At 35.7% G+C, this 20718-nt stretch overlaps 2 protein-coding genes and 1 long non-coding RNA gene across 7 annotated transcripts; 1 reads left to right on the forward strand and 2 right to left on the reverse strand.

Moving 5' to 3' along the window:
• Positions 1-533: 533 nt before the first annotated feature.
• On the reverse strand, positions 534-854 carry LOC145114347 (glutathione S-transferase T3-like). The gene has a single exon (XM_079050340.1). It carries the CDS (start codon positions 852-854, stop codon positions 534-536), a length of 321 nt encoding a protein of 106 aa, XP_078906466.1.
• Positions 855-7011: 6157 nt separating this feature from the next.
• Positions 7012-10898, reverse strand: LOC145114533 (Protein kinase family protein). 4 transcript variants are annotated; one of them, XM_079050560.1, is made up of 9 exons: positions 10766-10883; positions 10298-10387; positions 9455-9849; positions 8725-8976; positions 8371-8525; positions 8105-8184; positions 7858-7993; positions 7576-7725; positions 7012-7492 (listed from the first exon to the last, which is right to left on the reverse strand). In XM_079050560.1, exons 3-9 carry the CDS (start codon positions 9837-9839, stop codon positions 7343-7345), a joined length of 1308 nt encoding a protein of 435 aa, XP_078906686.1. In that variant the 5' UTR covers positions 9840-9849; positions 10298-10387; positions 10766-10883; the 3' UTR covers positions 7012-7342. The 4 variants fall into 4 exon arrangements, with proteins under 4 accessions (XP_078906686.1, XP_078906685.1, XP_078906688.1 ...); XM_079050559.1 differs by lacking the exon at positions 10298-10387 and having other exon boundaries at positions 10766-10898; XM_079050562.1 differs by lacking the exons at positions 10298-10387; positions 10766-10883 and adding an exon at positions 9945-10090.
• On the forward strand, positions 10791-17403 carry LOC145114534 (uncharacterized). Of its 2 annotated transcripts, XR_013711068.1 has the most exons (3): positions 10791-10923; positions 16338-16406; positions 17228-17403. It is a non-coding gene; the product is annotated as an uncharacterized LOC145114534 (long non-coding RNA). The 2 variants fall into 2 exon arrangements; XR_013711069.1 differs by lacking the exon at positions 16338-16406 and having other exon boundaries at positions 10811-10923.
• The last annotated feature ends 3315 nt before the right edge of the window (positions 17404-20718 follow it).

Below are 20718 nucleotides of genomic sequence, written 5' to 3' on the forward strand. Positions count from 1 at the left end.
AAATAAACTACCCCATACGCCTACGCCGGGCTCGAACCGACTCTTTCATCGCTTGGAAAAGTTCCAAGTCTTCTCTATCGAGGTCGTCCGCTTTCATTTTCAAGATTTTCATATCCGTTTTTGTTTGGATCGTCGCTTGTGCCTCTTGAAATGATGTTTGTGCTTCAATCATTTTTTGCTCCATCCTAGTCATCACCTCGGCCTTCGTTTCTTGAAGTTGCACATATCGATCAAATTTATCGTCAAACATATCCATAACACTAGAATTCGAAGATGTTGAAGCCGCTTTTTTTGCTTTATTTCTTCCAACGGGACGACGTAAAGGTTGGTCGTTTTCAAGATCTAGCGGATCGTCGTTGATGTCGATGTGTGTTCGGCCGTCCGATTGTTGGGAGGTTCCATCGGGGTTTCTCGAACGCTTTGAACCGGAAGATTGCGAACTTCCTTCCGTTTGCTCTTTCCATTTTGGAGTGTCTTTCAATTTTAGCCACGGTTTCATATACGGAAAAGCTTTGCGTGTTGGCGTTGTTTTTTCAAAATTGCTCCATGGTCGCCTTGAAAACATCAAAATCGTTCGAGCCGCTTTTGCGTATGTTTAGGAGGTTGTTGTAGATTCCTCCAAACTCGGTGCATTTTAGTCGAATATCTCGCCATTTCGACGTAATTTGATCGGCATTTCGAGTTTCACTTTTCATTAACTCGTAGAAAATGGCTCGGACTTTCTCCCGAAAACTTCTGTAAGGCTGACTATCTCCTACAATTGGATCTTCGGAAGCCGCCACCCATGCCTCCGCTAACTTTTCTTCTTCTTCTTTTGTCCATGGGACCCTTTCTTGGGTGGTAGTTGATAACATTGTCATATGATTATATCAAAGAGAAATCACAAGGGTTCTCAGAGAAAAGCATAAAGACTACAAGGAATAAAGCGGATATAAATACTAGCTAGACAGAAACCCTAATGGGCTAAAGACAAAAAGGGCCCATAAACAAGCGGGCTAATAATATATAGACTAACATCCCCCCTCAAACTCACAATGCCGCAGCAATAAGCATTGAGAGTTTATCACATAAGAGCCGAAACCGAGAAGCCGATAAAGCCTTCGTAAAAATATCCGCAAGCTGCAAGGTTGATGAAACAAATGGAAGCGAAATGGTCCCAAGCTGCAGGTGATGAGTAAAATGACAATCAATCTCAATGTGCTTCGTCCGCTCATGAAAAACAGAATTCTTCGCAATTTGTATCGCACTTTTATTATCACAATGCAAGGGAGTAGGTTAAGAAATATAAACTCCCATATCTGCAAACAACCACCGTAACCAGATAATCTCGCATGTAGTTACAGCCATAGCACGATATTCAGCCTCCGTGGAAGATCTAGAGACAACATCCTGTTTCTTGCTCTTCCATGAAATAAGAGACTCTCCAAGAAATACACAAAATCCAGTGGTAGACTTACGATCATGACGATCACCATCCCAATCAGCATCACTATATGCACGTAACTCAAGAGAAGACGTCGAGGGAAACAAGAGAGTCTGAAACTGAGTGCCACGAAGATATCTCAGAATACGAAGAACAGCTCCCCAATGAACACAGGTAGGTGCAGTAACAAACTGACTGACAATATGAACAGGATGAGCAATATCTGGACGAGTGACTGTGAGATAAACCAAACTTCCCACCACAGTACGATAAAGATTCGGATCAGACAAAGGAACACCATCAGTAGGAGAGTATCGTGCATTGGTTTCAAGAGGGGTATCAACAGTCTGATTGTCAGAAAGTCCCGCCCGTGTAAACAAGTCAGATATATATTTAGTCTGGGAAAGAAGGTACCCTTTCTTAGAGTGAGCGACCTCAATACCCAAGAAATAACGCAGCAAGCCCAAATCCTTCATAGCAAATCGACGAGCTAGATCATGCTTCAAAGACTCAATACCACCATGGTCATCACCTGTAATAATCATGTCATCCACATATAAGGACAGAAGAATCCGTCCTGCACTCGAGCATCTAACAAACAGAGCAGAATCGTTATTACTCTGGACAAATCCAAGAGAGGTAATCACCGTGGAGAATTTCTCAAACCAAGCACGAGGGGCTTGCTTGAGCCCATACAAAGCTTTGCGAAGCCGACAAACCTCGCCCGGTCGGTGCTGAATTCCTGGAGGAGGGGTCATATAAACCTCTTCATGAAGGTCACCATTCAAAAAGGTATTCTTGACATCCATTTGAAAGATCTTCCACTGTCGAACGGATGCAACTGCAATCATAGTACGAACTGTCGTCATCTTTGCAACTGGGGCAAATGTCTCCTCGGAGTCAAAACCATACTGTTGGGAATACCCTTTTGCTACAAGTCTAGCCTTATATCATTCAATAGAGCCATCAACTTTTGTTTTTATCGTGTACACCCAACGACAAAATATCGTATGTTTCCCAGGAGGAAGAGAAACCAAATCCCATGTATGAGTCTGATGAAGAGCAGTGAGTTCTTTAGCCATAACATTCTGCCAAAGAGGATCTGAAACAACTTCTCTATATGATTCAGGTTCAGACAGATGATGGATGCTTGCTATAAATGAAGCAAACGGTCCTGAATATGTAGAGTAAGAAAAATCTGGTAGCTTGGTGGACTTGACAGGACGAGAAGATCTCCTGAGGGGTGGTGGTGGAGGTGGATCCTCAACTTCAATAATCGGAGGATCAGGCTCAGGAACAGGTGGAGTTGAGGCACCCTCTGAAGAAGTGGGTGTGTCATGTGCTGAGGGATCATGTGGCATAGATGAGTCTTGAGCCTCTATATCTTCATTAAAAGGATCAATACGCAGAAGATCAGACTTTGTTACATTGTGGGCTGTAGCAGGAATCGAGTAGAAAGGAATATGTTCCAAAAAAGTAACGTGCCGAGAAAAATATAACTTCTGACTCACAGGATCATATCAACGGTATCCTTTCTGACCAATACCATACCCCAAAAATACACAAATAGCAGATTTCGGCCCCAGCTTGTTCCTTTCAACATGAGGACGAAGAACAAAACAAGTACATCCAAAAAATCGTAAGGAAGAGTAGTCTGGTAGATGACCATATAACTTCTCAAAAGGAGATATTCCTGAATTCATTGAAGTAGGGATACGATTAATCACATACACAACAGTTAGGACTGCTTCTCCCCAAAAGGCACTAGGGACCTGCGCAGACAGGAGCAATGAGCGGGCAGTCTCAACAATATGACGATGTTTTCGTTATGCCACACCGTTTTGCTGAGGTGTGTCAGTACACGAAGACTGGTGTATGGTACCATCAGAAGCAAGTAACTAAGTGAAATCATTAGAGGTATATTCACCCCCTAAGTCACACCTGAAGCACTTAATCACAGCCGAATGTTGAGTTTTAACAAGAGCTCTAAAATTGTTGTAAATATCAAAGAAATCAGATCTGCGTTTCATAAGATAAACCCATGTATATCGAGTATAATCATCTATAAAAGATACATAATAGGTTGACCCACCCTTTGTGGATACTGGTGCAGGACCCCACACATCAGAATGAATAATATCAAAAGGAGCAGTAGAACAAGACATACTTTTATTGAAGGGTAAAGCAGAAAATTTTGCTAGTTTGCAACCACTATAATCAGAAATATCACAAGAGTTTAAATGACCCAAAACATCACTAGATGCTAAGAAATTCAACCGTGATACAGACACATGTCCCAAACGAGAATGCCAAAGATAAAACTCAGACGAAAAAGGACTCAAACGAAAAGAAGATAAATCAATGCTGGAAGCAGCAACAACAGATACTTTGAGGACCTCCAAGACATATAGTTCCCCCACCCTACGGCCGATCCCAATCACCTTCTGGGTGTGTTGATCCTGTATAACACAGACAGAATCAGAAAAGAACACCCAGTTACCAGACTTGTATAATTGACTGACTGAGGCAAGGTTCAAAGTAAGTTTGAGAATGTAATAAACATCAGGAAGAGTGATATGAGAAACAGAGACAGACACAACACCCTCAACTAGCATAGATGTATCACTAGCAGACTTAACAGAAATAGATGACACTTGCGACAAAGAAGTAAATGATGACAAATGAGGAGTCATATGATGGGTTGCACCAGAATCTAAAATCCACAAAGATGAGGGAATACCTGAAGTGCCAGATGAAGAAGGACCAGAATGAGACATAGATGCAGACATGGCAGCGGGATTAGAAGCCAAATACTGTCTAAAGCTCTCAAACACCTTGGGATCCAATGCAGATGGTGACATATGTCCAACAGATTCTGTGTCAACTGGTGGAACAGCAGCAGCAACAAACTGTGGAGGACGAGGGGTCCATGGAGGAGTACCAGAGGAACGCGACTGAAACTTTTGTTGACCAGACCTATTTTGTTGCCCTGACTGAGGTTGACCAGATTTACCCTTGTTGACTAACAATGGACACTGAGCTTTCCAATGATTCTTCTGTTTGCAGAATGCACACTCATCATAAGTGGCTCTTGAAGTTTGTCGAGATTGACTGGAGGAGACAGCAAGCACAGCATGAGCGGGAGTAGGAGTAGAGGTTGCTTTAAACCCTTTATCTGCATGGGACTTGATACGAGTCTCTTCTGCAATTAACTCATGGACAACTGAATCAACTGAAGGAAGAGGAGAGCGATGAAGAATTGTTCCACGAAGACCTTCAAAATCAGAACGCAAGGCCATCAAGAACTGAACCAAGCGTTGTTCTTCCCTCCTAGCAATGTAAGGCTCAAAATCTTTTAACTCTTTATATTCAGTAAGAGCCAATTGATCCCAGAGATCAGACATAGCAGCATAGAAATCTTGAATGCTCTGGTCATTCTGTTGAAGGGCACGAATATCATATTCCAATTGGTATTGTTTAGCAAAATTGGACTGAGTATACAGTCTCTCCAAGTGATTCCAAACTTCCTTTGTTGTGTCATACTTAGCCAACTGCATACCAATGGACTGAGTAACAGAGTTATTGATCCAAGTAATAACCTTGGAGTTATCAGTCTCCCAAGCATCAAGCAACATAGCATAATTCTCAGTTTGAGGCACTGAGGGCTTGGCCTTAGTCCCAGTGACATAGCCCCACATATTCTTCCCATGAAGGAAGTTCTTCATAACGTAACTCCAATACGTATAATTCTTTCCATCCAAACGAGTACTGATTGACTGAAGGGAATCATCCTTTCCAGTCATGTTGATAGTGAATGAATAACCACAATGACAATATAACAATCTGAGAATGAAAGGAGTAACAAACCAGCGGAAGCAATCACTTGAATAACGAATCAACAGCAATTATGAACCAACAGCAGCAACGAACCAACAGTAGCAACGAACCGACAGCAACAACGAATCAACAGTAGCAACGAATCAACACATAAAAAAAAACGAATACCAGTGATAATGAACGAAAACGGCATGCTACAGTTTGATCCGCGCCACAGATGACTGCTACAAAGACTTCTAACAACATATCAAACCTCTACTCTGATACCATGATAACATTGTCATATGATTATATCAAAGAGAAATTACAAGGGTTATCAGAGAAAAACATAAAGACTACAAGGAATAAAGCGGATATAAATACTAGCTAGACAGAAACCCTAATGGGCTAAAGACAAAAAGGGCCCATAAACAAGCGGGCTAATAATATATAGACTAACAGTAGTGGGTCGGGCCGATTTTTTTCCTTTTTTCTTTTTTGGTTGAGGTGGTGGTGAAGGTTGCGTTTCCGCAACAAAATCCGGCGAAAGTGGTGGTTGTGAGCTTGGTGGTTGTGAAATTGGTAGTTGTTGTTGTTGTTGTGACGATTGTTGTTGGAGTTGTTGGAATTGTTGAAATTGTTGGTATTGTTGTGAAATTTGTTGTTGTTGGAAAGACAGAAAATGTTGATATTGTTGTTGGAAAAGTGGTGTTTGTTGGATAGGGGAACTGGTTTGAAGTAGATTGATAAAACTGCTTTGAGGTAACTCCATAGTCGGGAATTGGCGAGGTGTTGTATCTAACGCAAAAGCGTTATCGGGTTTGCGATTTCTGTAGTTTGGAGGGGTATTTTGGTTGGGATCTATGGTTTTTGGTTGTGAAGATGTAGTGTGTAGTTTGTGTATAGAGAAAGAAAAGAATGGTGTAAAAAATAAGGAGTAAAAGTGTTGTATTTATAGGTAAATAAATTGGTTAAATTTTTTTTTAAAACAAACTAGCCGTTCAACGGCTATAGTAACGGTCAAATTGAGGGCTTCGACTTGATTGGGCGTGCGATTCCGTTGTGCCGAACACGAGCCTAAACGACAACGAGCCACTACGAAACAACGGGGTAGTGTGCACGCCCGTTGTTCGTGGCCAGCTCAACCACGAACATGCTCGTGCTTAGTATACCACTCGGCCTTACTCAATTACTCCTTTAGCCGACATTAATTTTAGGTTTGCATTTGTGTATATTGTGTGAAAAGGCTACGTAGGACCAAAGCCCAATATAATTTATTAGCATTATACTTATACTATTTTGAACGGAAATATACTTATACTTAAAGCATAAACTTTTATATAAATATAAATATCAAATAATCAAACAACATACATACAATAATTGAGTAAGTTATATTATAAAATAAAATAAAATATGTATTAAACTTAGACGGATTGAAAACAGATTGATAATTTTTACATAACCGAACTTATTTAAATAAATGAGTTAGACATGTTACCCATTTAACTTAAAGGGTTGAAAATGTTAACCCAACTAGCTAATTTTGGATTGGGTTAACGGATTGGATAGCTATTTGCCTGCTTTAAATTTGGCCTAATTTGCTTTGTACAGTAGTAACGACAATTAACTAGTAACACCGTTGGGAATTGTTCACATATTTTTGGAATATATTGGTTGTGATTTTAACATTCAGCGAATTGTCCTCACTTTTCTAAGAGTGTTGCAGTTGCACCATGTTACGAGTCCAAACTTTTAATTGCCAAACCAACTATCTTTCAACTTCAAAAGCGATAGAATTTCATTTATTTTCCTATATATATAAAAATACATTACAATACAACAAACATCGCTACAATACAAAGTTCCACCACCATATAACTATATAAGCATCCAACAATCTTTTCTTCCATTCCATTCTTCAAACAAAAATAGCCAACAAATGTTCTAAAGAACCTTGATTGCAACTGGCAAGATCACAATTAATACTATACCATATAATTTTACAAAAGTAAAAAGGTAATATGTATATATGTATGTACATATATATAGAAGAAGATTTCTACTTCAAAATTTCACCCATATCGTATCATATCCATGTTGTCAAAGCCTGATTAACCCGTTTGATTCGATCATACCATACTTAACCGAACTAAAAAGATCTTCATATCGTTTTTTCAATGATGAGCCTCTTCTACAGTTTTTCATTGCAAACTCCCATCCACCTTGTTCCCCTTTTAGCAGCTGTAAAACCTGTGCATGCATATACACCATTGTATTGTATTTCTCAAAAATGGTTAGAAAGATTCTTGAATGAGCAAAAAAAAGAAACATACCTGATTCATATCAGGCCTTCGAATGGATGATTGTTGTATACATAAAGATGCAGCCAACACCATTCGATGCAATTCTTGTTTATTGCAATTCTCAGCAATTGCAGGATCAACCAGCTCTCTCACATTGTTCTTCCTCAGCAATGGTTTCGCCTGTTTAAGGAAATCAAACAGCTTTCCTTATTAATATGTTAAAAAATCTATCATATATTATTAGGTCAATTTTTCAAAGTAGAATGTTGTAATATGAATAAATCAATGTTGCTATTTCTGAAGCATACGTACCCATAAAACAAGACTTTGTTGAGAATAATCAAGAGCTCTACGACCACTAATAAGTTCCAATAAAAGTACACCAAATGCGAAAACATCAATCTTTTCATCGACTATCCCATGCATTAAATACTCTGGAGCTAAATATCTACACAAAAAAAAAAATGATAAAAATTTAAGCTATTTATGATTATGAATAAGAACACTAGTATTAGTATATTATTAAGTATTGGGGCTTTAATAATAAAAGCATACAAACCCGAATGTTCCTTCGAATCTTGAAACTGTATGGTGAGTCCAATGTTCCGGAAGCCATTTCGCAAGCCCAAAATCACAAATCTGAGTTGAAAATGGTTTACCTTAAAAAGTTGCATATTTTTCTACTTTAGACTTATATTTTGTGATTTTCTTCCAACAATTCTATACCAATTATATAAATATGATTATTTTGATCTTATATGATCCGTTAAAGTCATAATCATTCAAAACTAATAATTAATTTAAAGAAAATGAATTAGGGCTTACTTGAGGTTCAAAGTCTTGTGTAAGCAAGATATTTGCAGCCTTGATGTCTCTATGAATGATTCTCCTTTGACATCCTTCATGAAGGTAAAGCAAACCTTCAGCTGTCCCTAAAGCAACCTTGTACCTAATACCCCAATCCAATTTCTCCTTCAAAGCTGTAACAAAAAATGTAAAAATCCAAACTTTTTAATAATCCTTTCAATTCAAGAAAACAATAAGACAAGAATTAACAACCTACTTTCAATTAATTGTGCATTATAGTATAAAGAAAATGAAAGTAGAATACAATAACAAAACATTGGTATTTCTGTTGCTCAATTGAATCCAAGACTCGAGAGAAGGAGTAAGACTAACCATGAAGCCATGAAGCTAAGCTGCCATTAGGAGACAACTCAAGAACAAGGTGTAATCCTCCTTCAACACCATAACCAATCAATTTGGCTGTATTTGGATGATTAACATGAGCCATAACTCCAAGTTCTGATAAAAAGCTTGATGTTCTTTCATCAATAGGGCCTCGTGTCAGTTGTTTAACAGCAACAAGCTGCCCATTTTTTAAAACCCCTTTGTACACCTCAGCATATCCTCCCTTCCCAATCATATTTTCTGGAGAAATGATAAAATAAAATCCTAACTAATTATTATACGATTCTCAGATAATTAGTTGTAATAAAAGCGTTTGTGCTTTTGTTGCTTAAAGTTATGATTATCACTTTTGAAGTTAATTTTACATGTGTAAGTGATTATTGCTACTTGAAATATCACATCTATACAATCACCTATACTGTCAGGGGCAGTTAGGTAATTTTACATTTGTCTTGACAATCAATTTTCTTATAGCAACTCCTTAGTCCTTACCTTATCATCTAAAGATGAAATCTTTAAAAAGTAAATAATCAAATAATCATAATCATAATCTCCAATTTACCAAACACTCAGAAAAAAAAATGATTCTTACAGCAACTCCTTACCTAATTACAAAAAAGATGAAAACTTTAGTTCTGAATAATCAAATAATCATAGAAAATTTATGATAAACCCGTTTATGATAATCTTGAAGATTAAGATGAATCAAGAAGCATACCTTTTGAGAAGTTGTTGGTGGCAGATTGCAACTGTGAGAAGGTGAAATTCTTCCAATGAGGCTTGAAGTAATTCATATCTGCCATTGGAGATGGTGGAATCATGGCCACGTGTTCTCTGAAACTGCTACTTAATTTTCTTGATAATTGCAAGCCACTACTGATTGGATGAAATGTGGGCAAACATTTCTTTGATTTGCTTTTCACAAGATGAACAAAATCAATCCATTTTGAGGTTGTTGTTGTTGTTGAGGATTTTGAATCTTTTTGATGATCTTCACTTCCGGATGTGCTTTCTTTTGAAGAAACTGTCTCTGATTCCAAACTTCTTAAATAATCCTCAAGAACACAAGTGGGTGAATAGCTGTTTACCTTCACCTTCTGCATATCTACTAATCTGCAAAATTAATCTTTTTGTATGAAAATACATGAAAACTCACAAACCCATATTACAAATTGCAAAAAAGACGAACTTTTTCCATTTTTTTATACATCAAAAAGGAGAGCTGATAGTTTGAATTGTTGGATCAAGAAGACATGACAAGACAACCCAGGAACCTTAAACATAACTTTTTTACAAAAATAATGAGAATGCTCTTATCTGTATGTCCTTTTAAACCATAACTTTAAGTCATAGTATTTTGCAAAAACTTATTATATTGTCGGGTTGTTTGGGATAGAAAATACGCAAAATGTACAAGAAAATAATTAAAGAAAGGGAAGTTTGGATTTGCTTTTAAATTGATTGTGATTTTAAAATTATCTGGACTTTAAATAATCAGATTTCAAGATGCACACGAACAGTTGTAAAATAACTAATTAATTAAATTAATACAATTGCCTACCTTCTTAGACTTAAAAGTTAGGCACTTGATTATTTTGAAATTTTGATTCTTCAAATGCAATAACCAATTTCCTCAGCACCCTACCACCCTCTAAAATATCAACAAAAAGAAAATAGATTGTGTATCAAATGGAAAAGCAAAAGGGGGTTTATAAATTTCGAAAAAAGGTAAGAGAATTCAACACAGGAATCGAGGGAAACCCATTGAAATGAAAACAGAAAACCCCATAACATACGAAAAAGAAAACAGGGAGGAGACAAGCGAACACATGCACATGCTGGTAACTTGTTTTCATGGGTATCTGTAGTACTTACTCATGAGTCATGATGCATATACATACATAAATGAATATGTACGTACATATACATATACATATAGATTTATATACATCAGCATCAAGGCTCGAATAGTTGAATTGGGGCAAAAAGAAACAGGAATAGGCAGAGGTAGAGGGTTTGACCGACATACCATAAAAGCAAAAGCTGAAGATTCGTTTACGGATGCTTTGATACTGTGAAGATGTCCGAAAACAGAGGAGGGGTGAAACCCCAGAAACTGATGAGAGAGAGAGAGAGAGTGGTGGAAATGGAGTATTGTAGAAGAACACTGATGGTTGCTGGTTGCTGGTATGTGAAGTTTTTTTTTTTTTTGGTAGGTTTGATTACATTTACAAAAAATTACTTGAACACAAATTTCATAAATGTTTTTTCCATTCAGTTATTATTTTAAAATCTGTACCTAAAAATTAATATTTTAATATATATATATATATATATATATATATATATTAACCGTTTACCTGCGCTAAACGACGGGTGCGGATAATGTCTTTCAAATATTAGTTTTTTTGTGACGATTAATTTTTTTTTAACAGTTATAATGATTTTATAGGAAAAACCTGAAAATACAACTCTTTCTTGTATTAAAAAGATATGGAAGTTATTGCTATAATAAAAAAAAATGAGTAAATGATAGTAGGTTCATATAAGAGCATCTGAAACTCACTCTCATTTTTCATTTTCTTCTTAATCTTCTCAAACTCTCTCCCGTTTATTCCCCATTTTGGGGGATATGAATAGTATTACACCAAATATGGTGTTATACTATTCATTTATCTTAAAATGGGATGAACTTTGCGTTGTCGGTTTAGTCCTTCTGTTTATATATTTATACATTTCTAGTTTATTTTTACCTACTAATTATAATTTAAATGTAATATTTAATATTTATAATATTTTGTTATATATTAAATTGTATTAATTAATTATAAATATAAAGTTTGTTTTTTGTTCATCAAATTCATATAAAAAGTTAAATACATATTGAAATTTTAATAAACAATAACGTATTTTACAAAAGCTTATAAATGTGTTATAAATATAATCTTATTTATTTAATGTTATTGTAATGAAAAAAAATATATATTATATATTTGTCAAACCCAAATTAGTAGAAGGGTGTGTTTGACAATTTATGTAAGTTGGAAGAATGGAATATACTTTTTGGGATAAAAAATGGGGTAAAAATGGAATAGGATTGGAAATGAAACATTATTACCCCATTTTTACTCTATTTTTGGAGAAAAAATGGAAGTGAGTTGGAGATGATCTTATAAAAAACATATAAATAAAAAAAGACATTCAAGTGGGAATATATATCGTTAGTCTATTAATCGTACCACCAACGCATCATTAAATTTGACTTGGCCTCATTTGTAATGTAAGCAAAATACATCATGTGATCGAACATTAAAATTAGTAAGTAATTCCCAAAATACCACATACCATACATACCATTGGCCCTAGCCCTCACATTGGGTCTAGCCCGCATATTGGGCCAGTCCACCATAATGGGACTAGCCCTGCCAAACCATTGGGCCTAGCCCGATCATATAAATGCAAAAGTCACAAAGATAGTTAGCACCTACATAACATACAATGGGCCTAGCCTAACATACAAATGGGTCTATCCCGTCATACAATGGGCCTAGCCCAACATACAAATGGGTCTAGCCCAACATACCATGCAAGATTCACAAAGACAACTAGCATAACAAAACCTAGTGGTTCGACATTGGTGCCTTCGACCTACGAGTACAGTGAGGAGACTCCCCTCAATCTGCTGACAATCAAATAACTGCTAGGACCGCTGAATCGGATAACCTCACGCCAACTAACAATAAATACAATCTTAATAAATAATTAACCTGATAACCCAAAATCTGAGGCCCACTCCACAAACTAACTTCCTAAAGGGTAAATGACCATTTTACCCTTTTCTTACTTGTTCCATGACTAAGGTCCAACCCAAATGCAGAAAAAGCCTATAATGGCAACCTAAAGCCCAAATCAAAAGCAACAAAAGCCCATTATATCCCAATAACCCGAGCCCCAAAACGATCATGAGCCTACTTCCAATAAAACCCTAAGCCTGATGATACTCGGTCTGTGGGTCACCACCCCGCATTAGGAAACGATTCGGAACAAGACGTTACAACTCTTCCCCACTTAAATTAGATTTCGTCCTCAAAATCACTCCTTACCACCCTTCTGGAAACCAACGCTCCGATCAAAACCTTCAACTGCTAAACAAAACACTAATCCCATAATTGTCGATCCAACACGATACTGCTAAAATCCTAAAATCCTATCACTTGCCTAACCTCCACACAGGTGGAACCAATCCGAAACATAATCACAAGAGTCTCGACCAAAAGCCCACTCGGTACATAACTCATAACCGGAGATCCAAGGATTCACACTTGCATTTTACCTGAAATTTTCTGATCCACAACATCCATTCACTAAACCGGGATATAAAATCCCCAACCACCACTGAGACTACCAGTTTCACACCTGGTCCAGCCACCAAGTTCCTGAGAGTTCAACCGATAAGGCTACCCTAGCCTATGCCCCACACTATGCCACTCCCTAACCACATAATCATCCTACTAAAGCTATAATATAATTCTTTGATCCAACCAGTCTCTACCAGGTCTCATCTGCATTGCCATAATCATACGTGCATCTCCCATGGGTCTCACCCAGTCTATACCAACGAACGAGCCACGCCCACGGGTCTCACCCCATCGAGAGCTACACAGGCCCAACCTCGCCTCGGACCCCAATGGTCCTCTTCCCATAACAGAGAGAGATTTTCTCCGACCCCACTGTCCGCATTGCCCAAGGCACGAGCTGATCGTCCTTCATACTCACGACCAACCCAACGATGGTCTACCTCAATCTGGTGAACGCTACGATCCCATCGCAAACTTTCAACACTTCAATACTATCTGCCAATCCAGTGAATGTTACGGCCACCCCGCAGTCTTATGACACGTCTATCCCGCCATGGTCTTACCACACCTCTACCATATCAACCACAATCATCCTGAGTCGAACCCGCATCCGACTGAATCCCAATCAAGTGTTTGGGTCATGATTCGAACCCCAAAGCCTTCATCAAACAAGAACAGGCAGCGAGGCTCTAACACAACCCTCAACTTGGATCCATCCACATGCCTGCTATCCATCACAAACAAGACGCCAACCAGCTGTTGGAAGTTTCCTAAACTCCAAACTTACACAATCTTCAATCCAGACAACCACTTGATTCGTCTTCCCTCCCGACTGGTATGTGAAACTCATCCTAGTTTCATACCCGATTCAGCTCTGGAAATCTGAACGATTCTCCCCCACTTAGATTCGTCGAAGCTCTTCAACCCACAGAATTTGATGCATTCCCAACCCATATTATCTCCTTATATCTCGAATCGCCGTCGACTTGCACATACCAATACTAGTGTTCCATTACTAGCCGATCTCGATGATCGCACAACTCTTGAATCCAGAAGAATACTTCCCGAAATCTCAGCAAGCCCGATAACCCCAATTGATTCCCATGATACAACACCAAATCCTTAAGTTCTTTATGCTGGTGAAAAAGATCATAACCCTTGCTCTGAACTGCGAATCTTCACTCCAATTTCCCATCCTCAGTAGGATCTATGAATTCTAACCATCTTCTCGCTACTACTCCTTCCCTAGCAACGGTAGTGATTGAACCCAAAGGTTCTTCCATAGACGACTATCGATCCTACCAAATCAAATGCTAACACAACTGAACTCTGACTTCATTAGAGAACTAACCAGCTAATCCGACCATAGACCTTCCAAACGATACCCCTAAATTGACCCCATCAAGGAACCGGAACAACAACCGACAAACTGAAACCCACTCAGCAAGATACGACCCACTAATGACTCTTGACATGCAAAATGGAATATAACAATTCTTGATGATATAACCCAAGCAAAAACATAGAACTAAACCAAATATAATGCTTACCCATACCGAAACAAGATTCCAAAGCAATATAAATATCGATAACTATCAAGAAGAAAGCAAAAGATTACATACCCGCATGGTGGGTTGCACCTGATCCCACATCGGCTTGGAAGGAGAACAAAGCATTTCCTTATAAGGGGTGTGGATACCTTCCTTTTCACAACACGTTTTAAATCCGTGAGGGCAACAGATCCCATAAGAACTCTGCAGTTAAGCGTGCCCGGGCGAGAACAATTCAGGGATGGGTGACCCCCCTGGGAAGTTTTCGTATCGGGAGCCCAAAGCGGACAATATTGTGATACGTGCCAGATGGGGATGTTACAAATGGTATCAAAGCTGGGGCACGGGTTGATGTGTTCGACAGGGACGTCGAAAACCCTATAATGGGGGTGAAGGTGGGTTGCACCTGATCCCACATCGGCTTGGAAGGAGAACGAAAAATTTCCTTTTAAGGGGTGTGGATACCTTCCTTGACACAACACGTTTTAAAGCCATAAGAACTCTGCAGTTAAGCGTGACCGGGCGAGAACAATTCAGGGATGGGTGTCCCTCTGGGAAGTTTTCGTGCCGTGAGTCCAAAGCGGACAATATTGTGATACGTGCCAGAAAGGGATGTTACACCTAGAAAACCTAAATTGGGGATATTGCAATTGATGATAAAATGGGATTTGATTCTATGACCTAGATGATGTTTGACAACAATAAATCCAATTAGAATGATCAAACTCATCCATGATGATAGAATCATGTATAAGCTTGAATTGAAATAGATTTAGGGACAATATGATGAAAACAATGGAATTCTTAGTATGTGAGCATTTTATGAGTATATGATACTCATAAACATGAGTTGATACTAATAACATGATTTGAATGCAAGAACATGAAGGCTTGAGGGATCTATAGTTGAATTTATGGAATAATTGGCCATAAGGGCATTTTGGAAAATCTAGGGATAAGTACATGTTGATTGACATCTAAGAGGTGAATGATATTCTTGGATATGAATTGACACTTTAGAGATGGAATTGGAACATAAACATGAAAGATCTCTTGAGCTATAGATTGGTTTAGCCTAAAGGGTAATTTGGGAAACACAGAATGGAATTGAGGATTCCATGGTTAGTTTATGTACTTACAATGAGATTAATGAAGGTTTTATGTGCTTGGCAACATTTATTTGAGTGTTCAATAAGTCAGGGACAAGCCTTGTGAGTTTTGGAATGTTCAAGTGAAAAATGGACTAGTTTACCCTTCTTTTAAACACTTGAGGATCATCATGATCTTAAGGTTTTAATGAACACTTAATGGATTAAGTGGAGTGTTTTAAGATGATAAAACACCTCCTAAACATGTGTGAGAACCTAAATAAATGGTACAAAGTGAATGGGAAAAGGGTCTTCAAGAACTATGCAAAGTAGGGTGTTATATTGAGAAAATTCGAGATTTTTGTGTGTGCAGACCTCATTCCACGACCATGGAATGGAAAGGAAAATCATTCCAGGGGCGTGGAATGCCCTAATCAATGACATGTAACTTTTTCATAACTTTTGCATACAGACTCAAGTTTACGCGCGATTTTCACCTACATTCATATTTTTGCATAAGGAATAAGATGAAACAATAAATTTTGGTAATGGAATATATGAGGAGTATTTTGGTCATTTTAATGACTTATGTCCATGTTATATAGGTGTTTTTTGAGAGTGTTTCTCTAAGGAAAGGAACTAGAAGAAGACTAGCTAGCCTATGTGCGATTGAGGTGAGTACGTGTTGGCATTTTTCCCACTTTGGGGTACATGGCAAAATGGTTTTTATTATAATGAAAATGCTTTGATGAATGAAATGTTTTGAAAAGAAAGTGTTAAATGTTTTAGGAAAGTATGTTTTGAAAGAATGCCTTGAAGGCAAGGATGTTTTAAGAGCAAAGAATGTTTTTGAAAGAAATAATGTTTTAAGAGCAAAGAACGTTTCTGAAAGAGAGAATGTTTTGATAATGCGTTTGAAATGTTTGAAGTATAGATGTTTTTACTTTTGAAATGACCATTCTGATGCTAAAGTATGAAATGTGAAAAGCATGGAAAGTAATGATAAGAAATGTAAGTAATGACAAGAATTGGAAAGTAAAGAAAGAATGAAAGTTAACCGGACCATGATGCCTCGTAAGAGGTCTAGAGGAATCTACTGGGGTGGCGCCTCCCCTTCGCGAAGTAGATGTCCTAGTTAGCACGATGCCTTGGTGGATTGATTTGTTCTTTCCACCTTGGTCTAGACTTGGGGGTACCCTAAGTATAAAACTTGGCAACGGTTTAATACCGAAATTAGCCCTTGCTAAAAGAGAAAAAATGTAGAAATATATCCTTTGAAATGAAATGAAAATAAATGAAATGATAAGATAAAAAAATGATATTTATGATGTGCATGAAAAGAGTTTTTCCTTTAAAATGTTTTATGGTCTAAAACTATGTTTTGCAAAGATGAAATTTTTTTGATGAAAATATGATAAATGATTTGGGTCACAAACCCACGTAGCTCACGAGACATTATTTTCTTACGTATCTATTTTAATGTCATGTATCTCAGGTTACAGTTAAGGAGAAATGATGATAGATGAAAGTTAGAAGTCAATAGATAGAGAATGGAGTGGAACTTCTTAAGTTCCTTATATATTGTATTGATGTAATTCTCACTTACTTGCTATAGTTTGTATGATGCTTAATGGTGACACCCAATATTTGTAAATATTTTTTTTTGTGGGACCGATTTTTGTTAAATGTGGGTTAATACCCGAAAAGAATTTCAAAACCATAGCATTTTAAAGTTTGAAAATTTTGGGATGTTATATATATATATATATATATATATATATATATATATATATATATATATATATATATATATATATATCAGTGTTGCAGAAATCGGCCTTGGCGACCGATTAATCGGTGATTAATTGTTTGGCGGCCTTGAACCGATTACAATTACGGTGCTTGGCGGAAATTGGTCAAACTCGGTCAAACTCGAGCTTGGCGGTCCTCGGCGGTCATAGGCGGGAAAATTTTTAAAAATTCAAAAATTTTAATTTTCAAATATTACACCAAAATTTTGAATTTTCAAAATTTTAAGTTTTCAAATATTCAAATATTTTACAAAAATTTTCAAAATTTTAAAATTTTAAATTTTCAAAAACTAAATTTTTTAGGAAATATTATTTTTTTAAATACTTTTATTAATAATTTAGGGTCCCCGATTAATCACTGCCTAGTCCGATTAATCGCTTATCGCCAGTCGACCGCCGAGCTACCGTCGAACGATTTTCACAACCTTGATATATATATATATATATATATATATATATATATATATATATATATATATATATATATATATATATATATATATATATATATATATATATATATATATATATATATATATCATACATACTTATAAAGCTAGCATTTTTTCTTGAATGTCATGCATTTGAAACCCCATTTTTTAACTTCCTCAAACCACATTCATTTGAAACCCCCTTTTTTAACTAATGCAACTCAAAAGTTTTCTTAATTATGATTTAACACTCAAAAGTTTTATAACTTATATTATGTTTAATTAGCATTTAGTGAAAAGTTTACTATAAAAAGGCCAATATTTTGTGTCTTTTGTGTTGTATAAAATCTTACATCTAAGAAGGATTTGAAGATATTGTGATTCAAAAGTTTTCATATAGTTGAAGCATTCACGATCCAAATATGATGATTTGAAGAAATGGGTTATGTCACATCGATGGTAATTGTAATATGATTTTTTCTTTCAACCAAAACAAATGAAGCTTTTATATTCTTTCTTTATATTCAGTTTCTCATTTAATCTTTATATGTGATTTGTGTGTATTACTCAATCTTGAATGTGACTCTCCAAACATCAATGTTTTGCTTGGAATCTCTTTATGATTTTTTTTTTTCAAGAAAAATATTTTGATTGCAGGTTAGTGAAAAATTGTCATCAAGTTTCTATGGTTGAATGGTGTTAAATGAAGAAATATGATTCATAAAATGGATATAGGTTTTTTTTTAGCAAAGTTGACGAATGTTAGTTTTTTCTTTTGATTTAAATGTATGTTTATGTAACATCTTTATTTATATATTCAACCACCCAATGCTCTTATTTATTTGATTGTAGTTTTTCTATTTTGATTATGTTTATTTTATATTATTTTTTTGTTGGGTTATCCTACACAACATATTTAAAAGACAATATTTAAAAGATAACATAATTTTGAACATTTGATATGTAATTATGATAGACTTATCATGATATGTTCTTCATATGAACGTAATTTATCCATATTACTACGACAAGAATTACGTATGACATTTACGAAAATATATATATTATATGTGATTATTTTAACAAGTATATGCACCTATGTATGTTATAAATTTATAATTAAATATCTTTATGTTTAATAATTGAAGGGATTAAAATGATGCATCAAAACCAATTATTTAGACGAATATAATAATAATAATAATAATAATAATAATAAATATACATTTCCAAGTACCGCATTCATTTGAAACTCACACTATAACTCAAGAGTTTTCTAATTTATGTATATTTATTAGTTACAACTCAAGAGTTTTTAACTTATGATTATTAATTAGTAATCACTAATAACTTTTTATTTTCCTTTCTTTTATAAGGTTGTAAAGTTTTGCTCATTAAAAACTTTAATGTATTTGAAGAGATTTGTGATTTAAATATGTAGAGTTAATATAAATGTTATAATAGATGTTTTAGTGTTTTTATGTTATTAAAAGTTATAGTGTTTATTTTTCATATTTTTTATTATTCGTTGTATATATATCTTTTTTAATACAAATGTTATAATAGATGTTTTTCTATTTTTATGTTACCAAAAGTTGCAGTTCATATTTTTGTTTATACGTTTTGTTACCCGTTATATTATCATTCATTTGATATATAATTTACACAATTTTAAACGGTTTATAAAATTATCAAATAATTGTATATATCACAATGACTTAAAAATAAAACTATAATGTTTAATAAAACTAATATGTTAACTATATGTTTGCTTTACTACTAACATTTTGTTTCAAAGTAGAAATATTAAATAATAATTTGGTAAAAGTTATTATTTTAACTATATAATTTTATTCTAGCGCAACGCGCGGGGATTTGCCTAGTATACTTATAAATGAGACATTTTTCCAAGCATCTCATGCATTTGAAACCCCCGCACAAATTTCCAAACACCTTATGCATTTGAAACCCCCACGCCTTTTCACATTCAAAGTAATTAATAACATATCACAAACTTTATATAATTGAAATTTTGAAGCTATGAATGAAACTATGGATGGTGAATTTAGAGCATGACATGAAGGAACAATTGATTTTGCTCCTACGTATTTATAAATATGTTCCCAAATGAAAATTTTGCAAGAATGATGAACAAAACCTGCTTCTGCATGGTAATTAAATCTTTTATGTCATTCATTTCATACCTTCCACTCCTTTAGTTTGCTCGTGTTGCATGGTAATTAAATCTTTTTATACATTCATTTCATAAATTCACTCCTTTCGTTTGTACAATTTCAAATACTATAAACAGATTATGAATATATGGCAGGTGTTATAGGATAATATAGATTGGGGATGAACTAAATAAGACACTATACCCTAAAAATGAATCCAAGTTATCTGATCATCGGTCGGTCAAAGCAATATTTTCTCCAGGAGTTAAAGTCTCAAGATAGAATATCAAAACCTTTGCATATCAGATATGTTTCGAGAACTATATTTGTTCCAATCTTACTAAAGAATGCAAGAACATGAGGTCTACCCACAATTCTTGAAGCATCTGAAACTCCAAGAATGAAAGAAGATTTAAAGCCTTTAAAAATGAATGAAAACTCGAGCATAGAGATTTAATGGCGGAAATTCACAAGTTCTACAAAATATACAATGAAAAAAAATGCAAAATTAGATGTCTTAAATTACCAAACATTACAGGCAATAAGTAAGTTCTCTAACCCTTTTCAATA

The sequence above is a fragment of the Lactuca virosa genome, chromosome 5, assembly GCF_052849685.1.
Source record: "Lactuca virosa cultivar CGN04683 chromosome 5, Lactuca_virosa_CGN04683_v6, whole genome shotgun sequence".
In the NCBI taxonomy this organism is placed as follows: domain Eukaryota; kingdom Viridiplantae; phylum Streptophyta; class Magnoliopsida; order Asterales; family Asteraceae; genus Lactuca; species Lactuca virosa.